The sequence below is a fragment of the Peromyscus leucopus genome, chromosome 8b (genome assembly GCF_004664715.2).
Source record: "Peromyscus leucopus breed LL Stock chromosome 8b, UCI_PerLeu_2.1, whole genome shotgun sequence".
Classification (NCBI taxonomy): Eukaryota; Metazoa; Chordata; class Mammalia; order Rodentia; family Cricetidae; genus Peromyscus; species Peromyscus leucopus.
The window spans coordinates 66,517,041-66,538,219 of NC_051086.1; the positions used below are offsets into that span (position 1 = coordinate 66,517,041).

The 21,179-nt window shown below is 42.0% G+C and overlaps 2 protein-coding genes and 1 non-coding gene across 6 annotated transcripts in view; 2 read left to right on the top strand and 1 right to left on the bottom strand.

Moving 5' to 3' along the window:
- Positions 1-612: 612 nt before the first annotated feature.
- Positions 613-709, top strand: LOC114707759. Its single transcript, XR_003736704.1, has one exon. It is a non-coding gene; the product is annotated as a Z30 small nucleolar RNA (small nucleolar RNA).
- A 685-nt stretch (positions 710-1,394) lies between these two features.
- On the bottom strand, positions 1,395-4,838 carry Pex12 (peroxisomal biogenesis factor 12). 2 transcript variants are annotated; one of them, XM_028890536.2, is made up of 3 exons: positions 4,602-4,838; positions 3,774-4,327; positions 1,395-2,816 (listed from the first exon to the last, which is right to left on the bottom strand). In XM_028890536.2, exons 1-3 carry the CDS (start codon positions 4,725-4,727, stop codon positions 2,417-2,419), a joined length of 1,080 nt encoding a protein of 359 aa, XP_028746369.1. In that variant the 5' UTR covers positions 4,728-4,838; the 3' UTR covers positions 1,395-2,416. The 2 variants fall into 2 exon arrangements, with proteins under 2 accessions (XP_028746369.1, XP_028746368.1); XM_028890535.2 differs by having other exon boundaries at positions 1,395-2,819; positions 4,602-4,748.
- Positions 4,839-5,268: 430 nt separating this feature from the next.
- Positions 5,269-21,179, top strand: part of Ap2b1 (adaptor related protein complex 2 subunit beta 1) — a 122,585-nt gene continuing 106,674 nt past the window's right edge. For 2 of the 3 annotated variants that reach the window (XM_028890533.2, XM_037200720.1), the window contains exons 1-2: positions 5,269-5,355; positions 13,325-13,384. In XM_028890533.2, the coding sequence (XP_028746366.1) occupies positions 13,348-13,384 (37 nt within the window). In that variant the 5' untranslated portion in view covers positions 5,269-5,355; positions 13,325-13,347. Of the gene's footprint in view, positions 5,356-7,930; positions 8,086-13,324; positions 13,385-21,179 lie in introns of those variants that run through there. The other variant, XM_028890532.2, reaches the window with a different exon arrangement.

Consider the following 21,179-nt stretch of genomic DNA (forward strand, 5'->3'; position numbering starts at 1 on the left):
GAACTACAGCAAGCATTTGGACTGTAGTTTTAAATTTTTGTTGGCAGTTGAGTTGTACGTTAAATGATTTATAATTTTGTAGGGAATCTTCCCTATAGCTACTACTTTAAATTAGGCTATATGTTTCTTCACAGACATCCCTAAGATTTTTTTTTTTCCAAATAAATGGAGGTTGGACTCATTTAAATAACAACAAAAACTTTTTTGTTGTTGATTTGAGACAGGGTCTTGTTATGTAGCTCCGAGGGCTGTCCTGGAACTCACTATGTAGACCTCAAACTCAGAGTTCCGATAGTCCTTTGCCTCCCAGGTGCTCAGATTAAAGGCAAGCACCACCATGCCTGGGCTCTAAAAAAAAATTTTGAGTGATAAATGTTTCACTACTCTTTTTGTTGTGAAAACAAAACAGTCCCCTGCCCACAAACAATACTTGTATAAGTTTTGTTTTTGTATAGCAGTTACTTACCACATAGTGGAAAGTATTTATAGAAAATTCAAAATGAAACATCTAAAACAAAAAAAAAAAGCAGCTGTTTTGGTATGTAAGCCTAGAATTTTTTTAGATCTGAAAATAGGTGCTCCTTAGGTAATCCAGGGAGGGGAAATGAAATGATGCAATGATGAGCGAAGTATAGTCTGACCTGGTATTGCCATTGCTTCGGCTCTGGCTCTGACCAGGGCATGATCCGGTAATCTTCTCTCTGAGCTGATTGTGCTTGTCTTACCACACAGGTGTATTTGAACCTATGTGGATGCTGGCTTATTGTGTCAGAGTATTCTTTTCTATCCTTGGAATTACTGATACTTTCATGTTTTCCTTCTTAGGTCCAGGTGAGAAGTCAGGATTGAAGACTTCATGGAGGAGTCATCATTTTGCCCTGAATCGAAATCAGTTCCTTACTGACTTATTACTGTATTAAAAGTGTTGTATTTAACTGTGGTATTTGTTTGGGTAAGGCCTTTGTTTTGATGAGGTTTTACAAGAGCTTGTAAAAGAGCATAATCTTGTCTTCTGGTATACGTAAGCTTTAATATTTTTAAATCCACAGGATGGATTTTCCACTTTAAAACCTAGTAAAATTATATTGTTTATGGTGCCAGAGAATATGCTGTCACTTGCCAGCATGAGTCACATATTATGCCAGGCATTCACACAAATTATTTTCATTCATCCTGCATTAATGATTTTTCAGAAGCCATTTCTCAGTCAGCTTGTCCATCCACTGTCATAAATTTTCCTAAATCAGTGACTGAACTGCTGGGTCTCTGATATATGCTATTTCCATACAAGGTGGTATTCTTGTTGTTAGAACAGGATTTGTTCTCATTATTAGATTCGTCTTTTTAATAAGCAAGACTTTAATCAATACAGGAATGCTTCAAGAAGTCAAAGGTGATCTGAATGAAAATTTATTTTAAACCCTTGAAATAATCTTTTGAGTTTCCACACAATCATAACAGCATGGAACTATTCTTTCCCAGAATCATGTATTGTTAAAATTTACTTAAATGTTTCATAGAAACTTTCAGAATATCTAGGATGATTCATGTCAATTGAGCGAACTGTCAATTGAGAAGACTCATAAGAGCAAGCAGAAAACTTTTGCTCCTCATTAAGTATTCATTAGATAAGCATTTGGTAAACATTTGGTAAGGTATTTTACTGCATCTCACCATTGCTTGCCAGCTTTCACTCACATTGAAATTTCCAGACTCCTCCCTATAAACAAACTCCATTTTTCTTTAACCTGTTTCCCAAGAGAGACAGGTATGGCTCATGAAGGACTCTTCAAATGCTGTTAATTTGATAATTAGCAGATGTTAGTAAGTCACAGTATATGGAAGGGGTTGTTTCTCTAAAATGTCCCTAAGTATTTCTATAAAGAGGAAGTCCATATTTCATACTGTATGCAGTCTGATAAAGCCTCTACTTCCCAGGTAAAGAAGTACTTTGTAAAGAGAAGGCCTGTTTCCAAACCACCTCTTGGAAAAGGTCTACCCTGGCTTTTCCTCTGAGCTTGTATCCCTCTTAATCATAATCTCTCACTTTCATTTTACCTTTTTGACAGTCTCCCTCTGGTGGCCTAAGCTGGTCTGAGTGCAGATATCGAACTACCACATTCAGCTCAAAATCTTACTCTTGAGGAGAACAAGCAACACTGGTAGTGATCTTTAATCCACCTCCACGTTGGCTCTCACACCACCTGCAATCCTGATTCTCCTGCATAACCAGCTTGGTAGAGAGTAAACCAAAAAGTTAGGATCAAGTGGATACATCCTTTTAAAGGAATCCATATAGTTACTGAAAATCAATGTAGTTATGAATTAGGGAAGTATCAATGTTGTTTGCCATACTGAAAAGAGTCTTGTGGCCTTACAGGAGAGAACTTGAGCTGAGATAATATGCTAATCTCTTTCAGTTCTCTGGAGAGTAGAGTTTAATTAGATGCTGGACTTCTGTTGGATAGCCTGTGATGGGACAGGTTTGGTGACTCCTCACATAATTAAACACACAGCGGTAACAGAACACATAGCCAGAGGTAGCAAGAACTGTATCATTCACCCTAGTTTTACGACACAGCGGGCACACTGTCTTCATTTTGGGTAACAGGGGAGAATCCGAGTTGTAGTCTAGGTGTACAGGTGGTGGCGGGGTAGGCAGAGCAGTCAGTGATTTGATGGTTTCTTGATTCTCAGAAGAGTACCACCAGTCAAGGAACTGCAGGAAGAAGACACCCACGGAAAGGCCAGTGGAGAGGGATAAGGCGACACCTCCCACAGCTTTCTTCAGAGCTGACTTTATCTTCTCACCAACGCTACTGGGAAAGAGAACAAGGGGCAAAGAAAACAGTTGATTTGGGTGTGGTCACAGAGTGACTAAGTACAGCTCCACACTTGGTGGGAGTCACTGATTTGGAAATGGAGTGCTCTTGGACTGGAGGGTCTGTTGTAAGCAGTTCGCCCATTTAAGTCCACATGCTAGGTGTGTACACCTAGACTCTGGTGTTTCGAGTTTTTAAAATATGTTTGTGTCTGCTTGTCTGTATGTGCATGTAGGTACCAGTTGGGTCAGAAGATCTGGAGTTACAAGCAGTTGTGAACTGCCAAATGTGAGTGCTGGCAGTCGATCTCTGGTCCTCTGGAAAAGCAAGCAGTACATGCCATTCACATAACCCCTGTGCCATCTCTCCAGTCCAGTCCCGTCCTGTCCTCCCCACCTCCCAACCTGTTTTTAACAACAAAAGATTATGCTTTGATCTGAGAAAAGCAGTAAAGATATGATTTTATAGAATTTTAAAATAGAAGATAATCCACCCAGAAAAAGAAATAGTAGACTTAAAAAGTAACTTAGCAGTGCTGAGCTGCATCTTTGAACTTGTGGGAGAATAAGCATTAGCTAGAGGTGGTGTAGCATCATGGATGAGAACATTCTTCAGAATTGTATTGCTCTGCATTGAATCTTGGCTCTGTGTCATCTAGCTGTTGGTCTCCCCCAGCTGTTAAATGAAGTCACTGCATTTAATCATCAGGCTGTGATGAGGCATAAGATAATATACACAAAACAAATCCCTCCCATGAAGCCTTGCCTACAGCAGGCGTGCAGCAAGGTGTACCTATTATAATAGGAAAGATTGCCAGAATGGCAGTCCTTGTTTATGGATATGAGGAATGACTTTGCTGTGACTTAATAAAAGACTGGGGTAAACCAGATGATTGATGTACAACTTTAAATTTTGTTACTGAAGGGGTTTTAGAAAATGTTATGGTCTTACCTTCTGACGGGGTCCTTCATGGCACTGGCTTCAGACAGTCTATGCTCTATAGCTTGTATGTCCTGAGCTGTCAGTCGACCCAGCCGAACTCCAGCCAGTTTCAGCAGGGGAGAGTGGTGCTCAGCTTTTCCTAGAATGTATCGAAGTTGTTGTGTAAGAAACCAGCCTTCCCAGGCCATATTAACAAACGGGTAGGCAGCCAGGAAGGCTCTGTAGAATCGTTTCCAGTGCGAAGAAGGAGGGTGAATAGAGTATTCATCCTCTTCTCTTAAGCTAGAAGCCAGCTTCTCCAGCTTCACTTTCAGATAGGGAAGAAGAACGAGGAACATGGTGGATTTCCAAAGTTGTTTCTTGGGAAGACCAGCACTGGCTGGTCTCTGAAGCTGCTGTGAGCTCCCTGCTACAATCCGCTTTAAGCCATAAAAATGTTCAGAGAATGAGGCACTGGTTCTAGAAAGATAATGCTGCTGGAGCAGAAAGTCTAGCAGAGTGAAGATTTCATCAAACCACCTCCAAAAGAAGCCGTAGTGTGCAGGATTTGATTCTGCAAGAACCTGGAGCAAAAACATTCATTTTAGTACAGTCTTCAGTTTGTATTCACATTAACCTTTTCCTTCTAAAGCCAACACACTAGCTTAAATAACTCGCATTTGGGGTATAGCCTAAGCTTCCCGAGGCCCTAGGAATTGAGTCCAGGGCTCTTTGGGTGTAAATTAAGCCATGGATATGAATGGCACACGTTGATCAATGCAAACTCTTGGTTACTTGTAAAATAATTTGAGTTTTCTCCAGTCGTCCCTGAAACCTTTCAGAGAAATAATACCTTACCTTGACCACATGCTGAAGAGCGGGTCTCACTGCTGTCATTAAACTGTCCTGTGCTACCACCTCAAAGATGGATGGATGGTCGTCCGCCACCGCAGCAGTTGTGATATGAGCCCCGTGCTCAGCCATGGTATCCTGTGTGTACTGGGATTCACTTTTCTCTCAAATACTCTACTGAGCATGAACTTGTTTTATATCAAAGAGGTGCTGAGTCTTAATCTTTCTGCATGGCACCCCAAACTCAAAATTTAATTTTACACGAGCAAAATCCACTGGGGTTTAAAATAAAAAATAAAATAAAGACTTATGAGGCAGAGGAAAGGAATCTCAAAGTTAAGGACTGTTAACTCCGAAGCTGGGGACGTGACATGTGGGGGCTGGGGAATGACTTGTCAAATGCTGCACCTCACAGGGCGGAGCGTGACCCGGAGACAGGTGTGGGCCAAGGAACGTGTCGCTTGAGCTGCAGTCCCGAGCTGCGAGGCCCGGCTCCGGCCGCAGGCTGGGAAGCGCCCGTCCTTGCTTGCTGACCTCGGGCGCGGCGCAGAGGACCCGTGACGCCACCTGAGAAGGGAGGTCTAGGCTTTGTGACAGAAGCCGCACCCGGAAACAGAAGCTCCGAGGACCTCCACACAGCGGGCGGAAGACGGGCACTCTAGCATCGAACGTGGCCCTGAGCCGGAACTGGGGAACTCTATGACCAACCGGGACTTCCGCTTCCGTCCTCCTGACTTTAACAAGGCGACTGGCTAATGTGGTGGGTGGATTTGTTCCTGGTTATCTCTCCGCGGAGCTTCAGTGCAGGGCCAGACTCGAGCCTCTGTGCAGAGCTGGGGCCTCTACCTGACACCCCTACCCATGAACGAGCAAGCCAGGGGGAAAAATCTGGGCAGGTCCTTTCGACACAGACTCGGCGCAGGTGGTGCTTAGCTCTAATTCGCCCACCTTCCCGAGAAGCTGACGAGGCAGAGCTTTAGCGTTTATTAGTGTCAGTTATCAGCAAGTTTCACTACGATGAAAAAGGTTCTCCTTGTCCACCAGAATTTGGGACGATTACTTTTCATACAGTTTTAACTTGTCTTCCTTGTGTAAACTTAACAGTTCTAGGCACATTCTTCTTCTTGAAATTGGTTCCGCCCTCCGGCTCAGTAGATATGTTAGCAATACCAATACACTGCAACAATTCTGATGGTCTAACGCGAGCTGAGTTTTGCTAGACTAGGTACTTTTTGGTTTGTATACAAAAAGTAATCTGTCAATGGGTTTGTAAAGTCCAGGTTGTATACTTCGTTTGAGTTGTGGATAGAGTTAATGGAATTTGGATGAGTTCACCGTCTCCCTGATAATTCCAATCCCTTGACTAAAAAGACCTTAGGACCTTAGGGTGTAAACGTAGGCAATTGGTTTGTATAATGAGAACCTTAAAAAAGGCTTGGGTTTGGTTGTTTCATTTTAGAAGTTACCTTTATAGTTCTAAAATATGGTTATACTTTACTAAAATAGCTGTCAGAAAGTGCAATTGTTGAATTTCTAAAAAGTAATAATTAAAAAAGATGTTTATTTCAGCTTTAAAAAGTTTCTTGCTGTGTACCTGTCCTTGGCTGGCCTGGTATTCACTATTTGCCTATGCTCACAAAAATACGATAGCCCAAAAAGAACAGGGCTATTTAACCATATCACAGTTCTGTAGGAGGAATTAGCAAAACTTCATCCACGTAACCTTGTTACAATGAAAATGAGTGTCAAGTTATCATTGTGCCCATGGATCCAATTCTAACTGACAAGTAGGATGTGTTGGCACACACATGTAATCCCAACACCTGAGAGATTGGGCTACATGGCAGTGAGACCTTATCTTGAAAAAGGGAAAGTGGGGAGGAAGAGGGAGACAAAAGAAAAATAATCCAGTTGATCAATCTTGGTTCAGAGTCTCATTTCATTCTTAGCTAGAGGGGCAAGACACCTTGATTAATGGACCCATGAGATTACTCTTTAAAAAAGAAACTAATTAATACATGAGAAAAGAAACAGTTAAAAATAATATGTCATGGTTGGGAATATAACTCAGTGGTAGAGTATTTGTCCAACATATGTGAAGCCCTAGGATCCATTCCCAGTTCTGAAAAAAAAGAATAGTGTCGATTTTTATTTTACTTCAGTAATGTGTCAGCTTTTAGTCACCAAGTAATCAATACATCAAAATCCCCACTCTCAAATGTGTAGTTTAATGAAGACACATACGTGATTGCACTTTCTATTAGAAGGAATTAAAGGCTAAGCCTGACCATCAGGTTTGGAGATCTTAAATATATAATATGTTACATAGGCAATTATATAATAAATTCTCAGTAAAGAACTAACTTGATTGTATTTTGTAATTGGTTTAAGCTGCCCTGTGTTTTTGCTTGGTTTGCTTGTTTTTTCGTTTTTGGTTTTTTTGAGACAGGGTTTTTCTGTGTAGCCCTGGCTGTCCTGGAACTCACTGTGTTGACCAGGCTGGCCTGGAACTCAGAGATCTTTCTGCCTCTGCCTTCCGAGTGTTGCCATGAGGCAGAGGCAGGTGGATCTTTGTGTGTTCGAGGCCAGCCTGCTCCACAAAGCAAGTTTCGGGACAGCTAAAGGCTGTTATAAAAAAAAAAAAAAAAGTTGGATTTCTGTAGTAACCCTTAATAAATATTTGTTCAATAGTGGAGTGAGAGAAGCCAGAAAGCAGCTGGGCAGAAGAACCTCTAAGATATATAGATCACAAAAGTTCAAAAAAGATGAGTCCTAGCACGATAGAGGCAGAAGCAAGAGGGGCTCCAGTTCCAGGCTAGCCTGAACTACATCGCCTGACACTTTTTTTCTTTTTCTTTTGAACCTACCTTATACCACTTAAGGCCCAACAAGACAGAGCGTGAGCGGGGTGGGGTGGGGTGGGGCACTAATAAGTTTCCCCAGTCATATTCAATGTAGAGATTGGAACTCAGATCTAAATGCTTCTTAGCCTTGTTGAGTCGCTGTCTCCTAGTCCACTGCTCTGGTAGTAAGGTGGTTTCTATCACGTGTATGAGCTTCTGTATCTGACAGGCAAATTATCTGAGGTTTGTGTTTAAGAAAGTAGGATACTTCCACAGGTTTTACAAAATTCTTGTTCACGGAGATAAATCCCGAGACTATCCACTTATTTAATATGTCCTTTGGGAAAGCCACTGCGGGTCCCTTGGTGTATAGGCACTACTACCCTGACCCAGAGAAAGGAAACCTTTCCGTTGCCGAGGCAACAGAGACACAGCCGGGTTGCTTGGTTCTCCCGCGCGCCCGGATGACGTCACGCGGCGAGATTCTCTTACGCAAAAGCTTCCGGCCCACCATCTTTGTCCCTGGCAAACTGGGTTTTGCGCAGTGGCTTAGATCTAGAAAGAATCGTGACGACGGGGAGGAAACCATTACACCACCACCCGGGCTGTGCTCTCCGGCTGCCGACGCCACCCCGCCCTTGCCTCCGGTGAGTTCAAGGCGGCTGGCTTTGGGGTGTGTCCCTGACTGACTGGGGGTGGTTGTGAGGGAGGGGAACCCCAAGCCCGGTGGTAGGCGGCCGGAGGAAAGGAGATCCGAGGAGCGTGACGGTTGAGGGTGGAGGGAGTCCTCGGGTGTGACCGTTGTGAGGGAGAAGCTTGGGGAAAGAGCCTCCTCCGTGGTGGCCGTGGTGGGATGGGGTTGCGCTCCGGTAGAGCAGCTCGTGGTTGGGGGCTTCGGAGCAGAAGCAGGTTCCCCGGACAGGGTTGGAGAGGGTTGAGGCCAGGGGTGTGGCCGCTAGAGGCTGGAGGCCGAGGGAGAACCTCCCAGTTTTCCCGGCTGGCATCTGTTCATTGAAAAGCCGAGACGTGTCCAGCAAAGCAAAGGGAGAAAGGATTCCCCCCACGGCTTGGCCATTGAAACCTCTCCTGTCGCCCGTACTTGGGGTTTCCAGGCTTCTCTCCCGACCTGGTGAAAACTGAACAGATCTCCGGGGTCTTGACCTGGGGGAAGTGCGTAAGGGGACTAAATGTACTTCGAGGAAGGAGAAACCTGCATAATTGACCCCCCTGTGTGAGAGGGGGAAGCCAAAGAAAGGAAATCTTAACCCGGAATTGTTGGGTTCTCCCCCACCCCCTTTCTTCCCTAGGGTCATCAGGAGCAGTCTAGTTTGAGCAAGGCTGTAAATTCTACTAGAAGTGAAAAAACTGGAATTTCCTGCTGTTTCTTTTTTCTTTGAATTTCACAGGATATATTAGCTTTCTGGGCAGCTTTCTATTTAGGGGAAGGCTCTTCATAAAACTCAGGCTATTTATTTCATTGTGAAGCAATGTGAACGTGTCATGAATGCTTCGTTGAATTTCTTTTGCTTCCTTTTAACTTTTAGAAGGGAGAGTGTTTTTAAATTGCCAAACACTTCTGCAACCGTTGTGGTTTAGAAGACAAAGAACAGTAATAAGCTCAGAGCAGCAAATTGACTAAGAAAGTGCTTTCAGCGAGGAACAGTTTAAATTATTAATTGGTTTCCTTTTGTAGTTCTGCTTAGCCTTAGGGTGCACTTACAAAGTAATAATAGAAAGAGGCAGGTGAAGGAGGCGCAGCAAAGGGGAACACATCCCAGGGATGATGACGTGAGGTGGAAAATGAGAACGAATCGCAGGTATCCTGCCAGGCAAACTCCTGAGAAATAAAGGGGAGTGTGTTCTGCAAACAGCCTCTCCATAGATGGATGGTAAACTTAATATAAAGCAAATATTTTGACGAATTAAGGCTCAAAGAAGTTCCCTTACATCTTTTCCTTCTGTAAAAGATTATTATTTTAAACTATTGTGTCTTAAAGCACAAGCCTGAACCCGCTTACACAAGTAGTATTCAGGGAGGACACCATCCCCTTTTTTCTTTCCTCCTAGGCTTGTTTCCCAAAATGCCTTGGCATTTCATAACAGTTGGGTGTAAGACTGTTGGACTTCTTTCTTTATCTATCAACGTGTAGTTATTAAAATAGAAACCAGAGGTGAATTTGGCTTTTAAATGTTTTATTTTTGATAAGGTAATTAATCTGAAGCTGCTATTGTCCTTGTGCTATTGAACATTTGGCCAGATACGATCTTTACACCTCTCAACCTTGTAAGTGAAGGTTGCTGGAATGACTCTTCTGCTCTACAGTTCACTGAACTTTGGCCTGCTACTGACTTTATGTGTACAGAAGGGTATAGTGGCCTTCCTGACCCTAGTGTTAGTTGCCATTTCCCAAAGAACCATTTAAAATTAAGACCTTATTAGCTTATTTTCTGACCTTATTCTACTCAGCCTATTAATCTTATTTCAACGTTGAGTTTCTCTTTTGGGGAATTGAAGGAAGGGGAGGATGGACGGACTTTGACAACCTATATTTGGCAGAAACTAGGTTATGTTAATCTAGATCTTGTACAGGGAGGCCTGTGAAAGGCGGTGGCATCACATGTGGGCTAGGACAAATGCAGGTGATTATGTGCTTTGCCTGGAGGCTGCTTTGTTCTTTAACAGTGTCCCTAGGCCACACCATAAATCAGTTAGTGACTTTTCAGGTTTGATGTTGTATAAGGTTTTATGAGTTCAGATTCCATTGTGACTTACCTATTTTTAGGGATTTCCTGAAAAACAAAAATTTACTCCAGTAGGATTTTATGTTTTGAAACACTAGGCAGGTTGTATTTTCTCTAGCTCCATTCTGGCTATTTTTCTGTGGTTTCTAATATAGACATCCGTTTTCACATCATCTATTTGGAGAATCTAGCTGTGTCTTATCTAGCAAGTGCTTGGGGGTATTTCATTTAAAAATAGGTATATGTGATTATTGTGAGTTGAAAGTCACAGTGACATTAAGGTTCTGCCATTACCACCTCTTCTCATTTTTAATTAAATATTTAATATTCATATATGCATATAATATGTTTAGCTCCAGCCCACCCCCATCCTTCCTTTCTACTCCTTTGCTTTTATTTAGACCATTTTCATTTTTTCCTTGGAGGTTTTTTTGTTTGTTTTTACTTAAGGCAAAGATAAACTTGTCACCATGATTCTTTGCCTGTATGGTGGGGATTATTTCATCATAATTGTTTACCATGGTGTCAGTTGTATTTTGTGATGTATTTATCTGCTTATTTTTCTTCCTTTTTGATTTTTTTTTCCTTTTGATGGAGAGATCTTGTGCCTGCTAGGTAAGCACGCTACCATTGGGCTATATCCCTGCTCTAAATTGGCACTGAGGATTGAGCACAGGTTTCCCATATATTAAGCAAGCCCTCTACCACTGAGCCCCTTTTTATTTATTTTATTTTGTGTGGGGGTATTTTGACTGCATGTGGGACTATATAACACTTGTGTACTCAGTGCCCTCAGAGGCCAGAAGACGGCATCTGATCCCCTGGAACTGGAATTAGAGACAGTGGTGAGCTGCCAAGTGAATGCTCGGAACAGAACCCTGGTCTTCTGGAAGAGCAGCCAGTGCTCTTAGCTACTGATCTATCTCCAGCCTTATTTTGTTTTTGAGACAAAGTCTCATTATATTATCCAGACTTACCTCAGTCTCCCAAGTATCTGGTCATATCTCTTTTTGTTAGAGCAGAGATTCTTGGTGTAGGATCTATGTTGCAGGCTTTTTACAAGTTGTCATTGTTTTATTTTGTTTGTACCGTGTATGTGTCAGTGTGCCATGTATGTGCCTTGTGCTCAAGGAGGCCAGAAGAGGGTGCTGGATCCCCTGGAACCAGTTACAGTGATGTGTCTCTATGTGGGGTGCTGGGGATGGAATAATACAAATCATGCAAGTGTAGGCTGTTAATAAAGGTGACTGATTTGAACAGTGTATGTTGAGAAATCCTGTTAGAATTTCATGTTATCTGGGAATAATGGCGCACGTAATTGCAGCACTAATGTGGCAGAAACAGGAGGATCACCATGAGTGTGAAGCCAGTCTGGTTTTTATAGTGGGTTTCAAGCCTGCCAGGACTTACAGAGGAGATCCTATCTTAAAAGAAAAGAAAAAATAATTTTTATATATGTGTATGTGAGCTTTAGAAGAAAGAATGCTTTTGTGCACTTTTCCCAAGTAACTGGGTGAAAAACTTGTAAACAAATTTTGTTTTCAAGTCTTAGGTTTGAAGTTTTGCTGATTCCAAGGGATTTAAAGTGGTATAACTGCGTTCTGTAGGAACAGTGATGGTTTTGAGCAGTAGCACATAGCACTCTTGTCAGACCCTAGTAATTGTTTCTGTGTGTCATCTTTGTTTGTACATGTAAATTCACAGATAAGATTTCTATTACTAGTCTTTAAAAAGTTTTGTCGTGATTTGAAACAGGGTCTTTGTATGTAGCCCTGGCTGGCCTGGAATTCATTATGTAGACCAAACTGCCCTTGACCTCAGAGATCCACCTGCCTGTTTATGTGAAGAATTCCTGGTCAGGTGTGGTGGCACACACCCATGTTCCCAGCACCTGGAAGGTGGAGACAGGAGAAGGAGGGATTCAAGTCATCTTCATCTGCGTAGCAAGTTCGAGACCTTCTTGGGCTAGATGAGATCTGTCTTAAAAAACAAAAAGAACTGTGTGTGGTGACATGTTTGTAAAGCCAGCACTCTGGACAGAAGTAGGAGGAGAGGACCTTTGCAAATTCAAGGCCAGCCTCTTTTACATAAAGAATTCCAGGCCAGTCAGGGCTACACAGGCAATGCTGTTGCAAAAAGCACAGGCAGCTCACTGGTTAAGAGCACTTGCTGCTCTTACAGAGGACCCAGTTTCAATTTCCAGCACAGGTGGCTCACAGCCAACTGTAACTCTAGCTTCAGGATCTAACTCCCTGTTCTGGCCTTCTTCAGCATGGGTGCACACACAGGTGTACACACATACACATAAGTAATAATAAATAATAAAGAATAATAAATAATAAAAACCTTTAAAACAAAAAAAATCCCTAATTTGTCTGCTTTCTATTTAATTTATACTGTGAATGGATTGATAATAGCATTCTTTGAATTTTTGCTCGAAAGACGTGAAAACATTAATGCAAGCCTCTAGGTGACAAATATCAAAACAATTTCTGTATTCCACATGGTGTTCGTGGTTTCTAGCTCTTTCTTTCCTTTATGTTTTTGAGACAGGGTCTTATGTAGTCCGGGTTCACCTCAAAGCCACTGTGTAGCTGAGGAGAATGACCTCGAACCCTGGTCTTGCTGCCTGTACCTCCCAGGGCTGGGAGCAAGACAGGCTTATTTTTTTCTGAGACCCTTTTTGCATGCAGTATTTAACAGGCTGGCAGAATTGTTTCTGCCTTTGAGCTTTGCCTACTTTGAGTGACCCCCATCCTGAGGCAGGGGAGTGACCAGGTTTTTCTGACTAGGAAGTTATGGAGAAATCTATGGCACTAAGCCTTTGTCTTAAATGTTTGAGTGAGTGACTAAGATGTATTTACAAAGGTATCAAGCTTGCCCTTGGAGGCTACAGAGCCATAAGGGGTCCAGGTTATTACCCTATTCCATTTGTCCTTCATACTTTGCTCCTAGAAATTCCTTGAGGCAAGTTGCAGTTTTTAATTTCCTGTGCTGCTTGAACTGCAAATGGTGGTGGTAATAGGAAGAAACTACTCATTTTGTTAAAAAGCAGAAATTCTTAACCATAGATGTTCTTAAAATTAATCCAATGCCTTGCTGGAGACATTATTTGGATAACAGCATTCTTTCCTCTTACCATAGGTACACTTTAAAGATCCAGAATCATGACTGACTCCAAGTACTTCACAACCAATAAGAAGGGTGAGTAGAACCTCAGCAGATCTTCACATTGTTCAGTTAAGTTGCTGGGTTATGCTGCCCAAGTACAATGTTCTGAAGTTTTTTTACATGTGTTTGCACCCTCTCGTTGGGAATCTGGTGTTTCTACAAATAATTATGTTTGAATAAGTTATTAAAGTGTAGGGGATTTTATATGCTTGCTTTCCAGTGCTGGGGAACTAATCTAGTCTTGCACATGCTAGGCGAGTGCTCTGCCATCAAGCTACACCTCCAGCTCGTCATGACCTCTGTGGTCAGTAATATAATACTGGGTTTTACACGTGAGTGTGGGCTTAGGAACTAAGGATTCTTGTTGGGAAAATCTACCTTCCCAAATTATTTCCAGATGGCAGATTTCTGGAGGTGTGGACGGACCTTCCATCAGAGATAAATTAGCGTCACTGCCCTCAGCTTAAGCATGCAGCTGAGCTCGCTTTGTTTCTCAGAGTCAGAATTCCTTGTTTTTGTATTCAGCAGGCCTTATATTTGCTGAAATATTCTGGGCATGGCACCAACTACTGTGATGTTTATTATTCTTGTTTTTCAGTTCTTGGCCTGCTTCTCAGGTGTGAGTGTCCTCTAGTGGCTGAAATGTGGCAGCTTTTCTGGCATAGAATTTGTCTTTATTTGCCTTGAAGTATTTTCTGGTGTGTTGTCTTGAGACTTAGCTGAGTTGGAGTATGTACTATGCACATTTTGCTTGGTACACTAGTGGAATTACTGATTGAGTACTCCAATTTCCAGTAAGTCAGAGTAGGTGCCGTGGATACCTAGTACTCAATCTTGGCTTCTAAATAACATTTTTTCAGCCGGGTGGTGGTGGCACATACCTTTAATCCCAGTACTTGGAGGCAGAGGCAGGTGGATCTCTGAATTTGAGGCCAGCCTAATCTACAGAATGAGTTCCAGGACAGCCAGGGCTACGGAGAAACCTTGTCTCAAAAAACCCAAAATAAATAAACAACATCTTTCACTGAAAGGAACCAGAACTCTTGGGCCAGATACTGATTCTGGGGCTGTGTTAAGCTGAAGGTAAATGTCTTCTAAGTAAGGAAATGCTCAGAAAATAATGGGACATCAAGGATCCCCACACCTTAAAAGGGCCTTCACTGGCTAAATTTGGATAATTTGAACAACGAAAAAAGTGATCAGAGTAATGGATTATAACCTATTGAAAATAGTCAAGGCCCTGGATTCGATTCACAATATCCATAATGGTGGCTCACAACTGTTTATAACTCTGGTCCCAGGGAATGTGGCTCCCTCTTATGATCTCTGTGAGTACCAGGCAGAGCATTCATATATACAAAAAAATTTAACAATTGAAAAAAGACAAAAAACAAACAAACAAAAAAAAAAAACGCCAACAACAATGAAAACCAAATTTAGAACCTTAGCCTTATAGTCAATGTTAACATCACCTCCAACAGGTCAAAGTGACACCATTCGCCTTTGGGTGTGATTTTTTGTGAAGTTAACTTGCCCAAAATTCATAACTTTATTGGAATGCAGGAAACCCATGGCAAGCTGGAAGTGCTTCTCATAATAAGGATCCTGTACTTAAAAAGTCTTATCATGACCCAGCACTCAGGAGGCAGAGGCAAGTGGATTGCTGTGAGTTCAGGACCAGCCTGGTCTTCAGAGTTCCAGGCTAGTCAGGGCTACACAGTAAGACCCTGTTTTAAAAACAAAAATATTATCATGAAAAGAAATTGTTTCAGATTAATGACTGAAGAGACATGATAATAAATGTAATGTATATTCTTAAGTAAATGTACCCTAGAACTGGGCATGGGATGGAAGTCAGGGTACTGTGAAGGGCATAGAACAAGGTCTGTTTAGATTAGATGATAATGGTGATATATTGATATTTTAATATTAAAATAATTAACAAAAGGTTCTTATCCTTGAAAAACACAAGTTATATATTCAGGGCTAAAGAGGAATGGTGTCTGCAACTTTAAATGATATAAGGAAAAGGTCTGTGTATATGTAGAGAATTATTAAGCAAATGCAGCAAAGTCAAATGTGGGATAAATACAGTTGGAAGATTGATTTTATTTTTTAAGATTAAATTTTGTGTGTGTGTGTGTGTGTGTGTGTGTGTGTGTGTGTGTGTGTGTGTGTGTGTGTTAGGGATCTTCCTTTAAAATTTTTATTTATTATTATTTTATTTTATGTGCATGAGTATTTTACCTGCTGTGTGTCTGTGCACCACATGCATGCCTGGTGCCTTTGGAGGCCTGAAGAGGACATCAGATTCCCCTGGGACTGGAGTAACAGCCAGTTGTGAGCTGTCATGTCAGTACTGGGATCAAATCCAGGTCCTCTGGAAGAGCAGCCAGTACTCCTAATCTCTGAACCATCTCTCCAATCCCTGTTTTGACCTTTGCTATCTAATCTGTTTTATTTAATGTTGAGATAGTCTTACCACTAAGTAGCAAAGTTGTCCTAGAACTTGTGATGAACCCCAGATTAGCCTAGAATAGTCATACCACTAAATAGCAGAGTTGTTCTAGAACTTGTGATGTACCCCAGGTTAGCCTGGAATTCACTTTTCTGACATCTTCTTAAGTGCTGGAATTACAAACACATATATATCACCATGCTAGGCTGAACATTGAGATTTTTTTAAAGCTCTACAGACTTTTTTAATGTATAGCCAATGATGAGAATCATTTTTAGCTGCTAGCAACGCTCGGTAGATTTGACTAGTGGAAGGAGTGGGATTGGGTACTAAAGTGTGTATGCAAGATACTTTGGCTTTCCTAGTACCTGTCTATAGATCCATCCAGTTTCTTCTCTATCTTTATTATTTACACCTCACAAAAAAACATTAGCCTGCTGGTCATGGTGGCGTATGCCTAGAATGTCTGCACTTAGGAGGCTGAGGCAAGATGCTTGGGCTATATATATAGCAAGACCCTGTCTCAAAAATCTAACAGGGCCACTGAAATGGCTCGCCAGTAAAGTAAAGATCAAACCTGAGTTTGATCTCTGCGGCCCATGTAAAGGTGGAAGGAGAGAACCAACTCCACAAAGTTGTCCCCTGTCCTCCATACACTTGGTAAGGCAGTCTTGCTCACACATACATCTCACATGCACTGCTGTGCATATACACAGTAGTAAAGACCACACACATTAAGTCCTTGGTATTCTTTCAGCTATCTACTTCATCATTTGGATATGTATTACTTTTTCTTATGCTAACACTTTATGTGCTTTGGTGACCAACATATTGTCTGTAACGACATAGAAGAGTTTTTGTTGTTTGTTTTTTGAGACAGTCTCACTATATAGCTCTGGTTATCCTGGAACTCACTATGTAGACCAGGCTGGCCTCCAGCTCACAGAGATTCTCCTGCCTCTGCCTCCTGAGTGCTAGGATTAAAGGCATACACCACACCTGGCCATTTTTTCTAATTGGTTTTTAAAACTCACCAGTTCATCATACTTTCTCTTGTAGAGGTGCAGATGACATTTATAAAAGCTTGAGACGTACAAATTGACTCACTGCTAAATAATATCATGTTTTTCGAAATGGAAACCGTGTTCCTTTTGCTTCCTGTGCCGCCCACCAGAACCGCCTCTGGAGCAGATTCTCTCCATTTATGCTTGGTTCTGGAATCATTTCAGTTACATCCTGTTTCGATTCTGCAGCTCCTGCTGCTGCTCACAATTCTGATTTTCTGAAACCCTGCTGTTTGCCCTTCACTGTTCCAGGAATAAATGATGGAGCTCTGACAACTGCATTTGGCAGCACAGGTCTCAGTAAAGAGAATGACGCTTTCAAAGGCCTGACCTTTCTGCCAGTGTTATTTCTGTAGTTGTCAATTAAATGGAGTAGTAATTTTTAGAACAATTTACTTGCCTACTGGGGATGGATATTGATAAAATGAGGTTTTTTTGTGCTCCGTTTTTATGTCTCTTGTCGATATACTTCCTGTCAGAGGCTTTAGGGAGATCACATAGTATGCAGACCGTGAATGATGTCCAGGTAAAATGAATGTTAAGAACAGTCTAGAAGGTGGTAGACAAGGAGGCAATATTGTAGTCAAGTTTGAAGGTGGAGATGAAAAAGATGGGTGAGGTGGCACACACCTGTAGTCTCAACACTCTGAAAGCAGAGCCAGAAGGACTGCCTGTGAATTGAGAGGCCACCTTAGTCTGCATTGTGACTTCCAGGCCAGCCAGGGTCACATAACAAGGCTCTATTGTGGACAAAACAGACAACAGAAGGTGGGGGTATCCGTAGAAGGAAGAAATGGGAGTCGGCGTGAACACGGTGGTGTGGGGTGGCCTTCCTTCCATTCACCACCTCCTTGTCTGTCTGATGAGAGTTATTGCCTTGTTCTCATGAAAATGGTGGTGTGGGATAGCCCTCTTTCCATCCTCCCTCTCCTTTGTCTATTTAGGACCATTGCCTTTTTATTTTGTCCCCCATATTCTAAAGGCAGATGAGGCTAGAGATGGTGCCCTAAAATAGCGGTGACAATCTTTGACACTTCTTGAGTAGTCATTCAAAATTGGGCCTTTAGAAATGACCTTAGTTTGTATGATTTTAAGCTTCACTCTTCCTCCTCCTTTTTTCTTGCTTTCTGAGTCAGGATCTCATATAGCCTTACCTGGCCTGGAACTTACTAAGTAGTAGTAACTTACTAAGGCTGGCCTTGAACTTGTAGTAGTCTTTCTTCTTGCCTTTACCTCCCAAATGCTGGGATTACAGACATGCCACCGTGCTAGGCCACACTGAATTGATTGAAGCTGAGACTAAAGTATTGACTAAGGTAGTGATTTCTTTCATATTTATTTTTATATTTATTGTGTTTGTGTGATTGTGTGTAGGTGTGTGCCATAGCACACGTGCAAGTCAGATGATGACTTTCAGAAGTTGGTTCTCTCCATCATCTGGGTTCTGAAGCACCTTTAACCATTTAGCCATATCACCAGTCCATATGTATTTATTGAGGATTTCATAACATGTATCTTGTTCATAACCAGCACCCACTTCTCCCTCCATTTCTTCCCAACATGTTCGCCTCCCAGCTTCATGGTCTCTATTCTTTTTTGTTTTAAATCACTGAATCCAGTTGGTGCTGCCCACATGCCCATGTGTATGGGCCATCTAGTAGAGCATGGGCAGTCTCAGTGGTCACATCCCCAAAGAAAAATTACTCTTTCAGCTGCCAATACCAACCAATAGCCCCCAAGGTAGGGATTGAGCCTTGTGAGTCCCTCCCCTATCCATGCTTAATGTTGACTGGCTTGTTATTGTGCACATAACCACAGGTACTGTGAGTTAATGAGTGCAGTGGCCATCTCATGCACAGAGACAGTATTTCACAACCCTCCTCCTCTCCTCTAGCTCATACATTGTTTCTACTACCCCTTCTTCCTTGATGTTATCTGAGCCATGGGGCAGGTGAGGTGGTTGATACAGGTATTCCAGTTAGGGCTGAGGACTCAGTCACTTATTCTCACCACTTGGAGTATTTTTGACTCTGTATTAACCAATGTTTAATTCAAACAAGCTTTTCTGACCAAGGTTGAGAACAGCATCAATCTCTGAGTATAAATGCAAATATGTAGAAGGCAGTTGGACAACAGCAGAATAATGGTGATAGATTGTCTACTATGGCCTATGACCTCCCTGGCCTTGGCCTTTACCAGGTTTCCAGTACTGTTTTAGTTACTTTTCTTTCTTTCTTTCTTTCTTTCTTTCTTTCTTTCTTTCTTTCTTTCTTTCTCTCTCTCTCTCTCTCTCTCTCTCTCTCTCTCTCTCTCTCTCTCTCTCTCTCCCTTTCTTCTTTTTTTCCTTTCTTCCTTTCTTTTTCTTTCCTTCCTTTTTTTTTTTAAAGATTTATTTTATTTATTATGTATACAGTGTTCTGCCTATATGTCTGCCTGCAGGCCAGAAGAGGGCACCAGATCTCATTACAAATGGTTGTGAGCCACCATGTGGTTGCTGGGAATTGAACTGAGCCTTCTCTCTAACCCCTGTTAGTTATTTTTCTATTGCTATGACAGAATAACATGACCAAGGCAACTTAGAGAAGGAAGGGTTTCTTTGGGGCTTACAGTTCCAAAGAGATAGGAGTCTGTCACCATCATGGTATGCAGGCAGGCAGATAGTGCTGGTGTGCAGCAGCTGAGAGTTCACATCCAGGTCCACAAACAGGAAGCGGAGAGGGAACAATGAGAGTGGTGCCCTTTGCAACCTCAAAGCCCTCCCTGAGTGACACACTTCTGCCACTAAAACCATATGTCCTAATCCTTCCCAAACAGTTGTGCAAACTGGGGACTAAGTATTCAGTCAAACATGTGAGCCTATGGGAGTGTTTTCATGCAGACTACCACAAGTACCAAGCTTGAATTCCCTGTGACTGGACTTCAAGTCTTATTAGAAAGTGGGCTATTGCTCCATACCAGTCATGCTACTGTAGCGCTAGACTGATGATTTCTGTTTCTTCTTTTACTTAATTCTGGTTTTACATTAGGATCACTTACAAACTAAGAGCTCTTTGCAATCTAATTCATTTGGGCCAGAGTAGATTCAAAGCATTGATGTTTTTGAACATTTCTTATAGTGAGATAACTCAATAGGAAAAAGTGCTTACTATGCACCCTGACCATCTGGATTAAATCCCTGCAACCTACATAGTAAAGTTGATGTTACCAGGTACATCAGTAATGCCATTATTCCTACTTCAGTGTGGGAGACTGAGACAGCAGAATCATCCTGAGTATGCAGCAAAGCAGCAGAAAAAAGAAGACTGTCTGAACAAGGTGGAAGGAGAGAATCAACTCCCCAAAGCTGTTCTTTAAAAAAAGTTATTATTTCTATGTGTATCAGTGTTTTTTTTGCATGGATATTATGTGTACCTGGTGCCTGCAGAGGCAAGAGGGCATCAAGTTCCCTGGAACTAGTTACAGACAGTTATTTGCTACCATGTAAGTGCTGGGAACTGAAGCTAGGAAGTGCATGTTGCAGGGGTGGAGGCATGACTCAGCAGGAGAGGACCTGAGTTTATTTCCTAGCACCCACATCATGGCTCACAACTGTCCATAACTCCAGTTCCAGGGCATCCAATGTCCTCTTCTGACCTCCAAGGGTACTAGGCATGCATGTGGTGCATAGACATACATGCAGGCAAAAAAAAATTATTCACATAAATAAATAAATCTTGAGGGGAAGAAGGATGCTAAGTCCAATTTTGTAACTAATAAACTATGTGATTTTTTTTAGCTTAATTTATCTGTAAAGTTGTTTCTCTTTTAGTTTATAAACACTAATTTCCAAGCCAACTCCCTACCTTACATTTATTTTCTTTTTAGGTCCCTAAAATTCTACTGCAAAATCATCCCTCAGATACCTGTGTAACAGCTCTGGCTGTCCTGGAACTCACTCTGTAGACCAGGCTAGCTTTGAACTCAGAGATCCACCTGCCTCTGCCTCCCTGGTGCTGGGATTAAATGTGTGTGCCACTACTTCCTGACACTCTCATGCTTTCTAAAGAAAGGTCTGCATTGCATTTTCAAAGATGATTTAAAAGGCTTTAAAAATTTATTGATGGAAGCCGGGCGGTGGTGGCGCACGCCTTTAATCCCAGCACTCGGGAGGCAGAGCCAGGCGGATCTCTGTGAGTTCGAGGCCAGCCTGGGCTACCAAGTGAGTCCCAGAAAAGGCGCAAAGCTACACAGAGAAACCCTGTCTCGAAAAACCAAAAAAAAAAAAAAAAAAAAAAAAATTTATTGATGGAGTCTTTGTTGGTGGGTC

Excerpts from the sequence above, each read along its gene's own strand:
- Pex12 (XM_028890535.2), bottom strand. The coding sequence starts at position 4,727 with ATGGCTGAGCACGGGGCTCATATCACAACTGCTGCGGTGGCGGACGAC. Across the intron at positions 4,328-4,601 it reads CTCTTCAGCATGTGGTCAAG|GTTCTTGCAGAATCAAATCC; the intron begins GTAAGGTATTAT and ends TTTTTGCTCCAG. Across the intron at positions 2,820-3,773 it reads ATGAAGGACCCCGTCAGAAG|TAGCGTTGGTGAGAAGATAA; the intron begins GTAAGACCATAA and ends TCTCTTTCCCAG.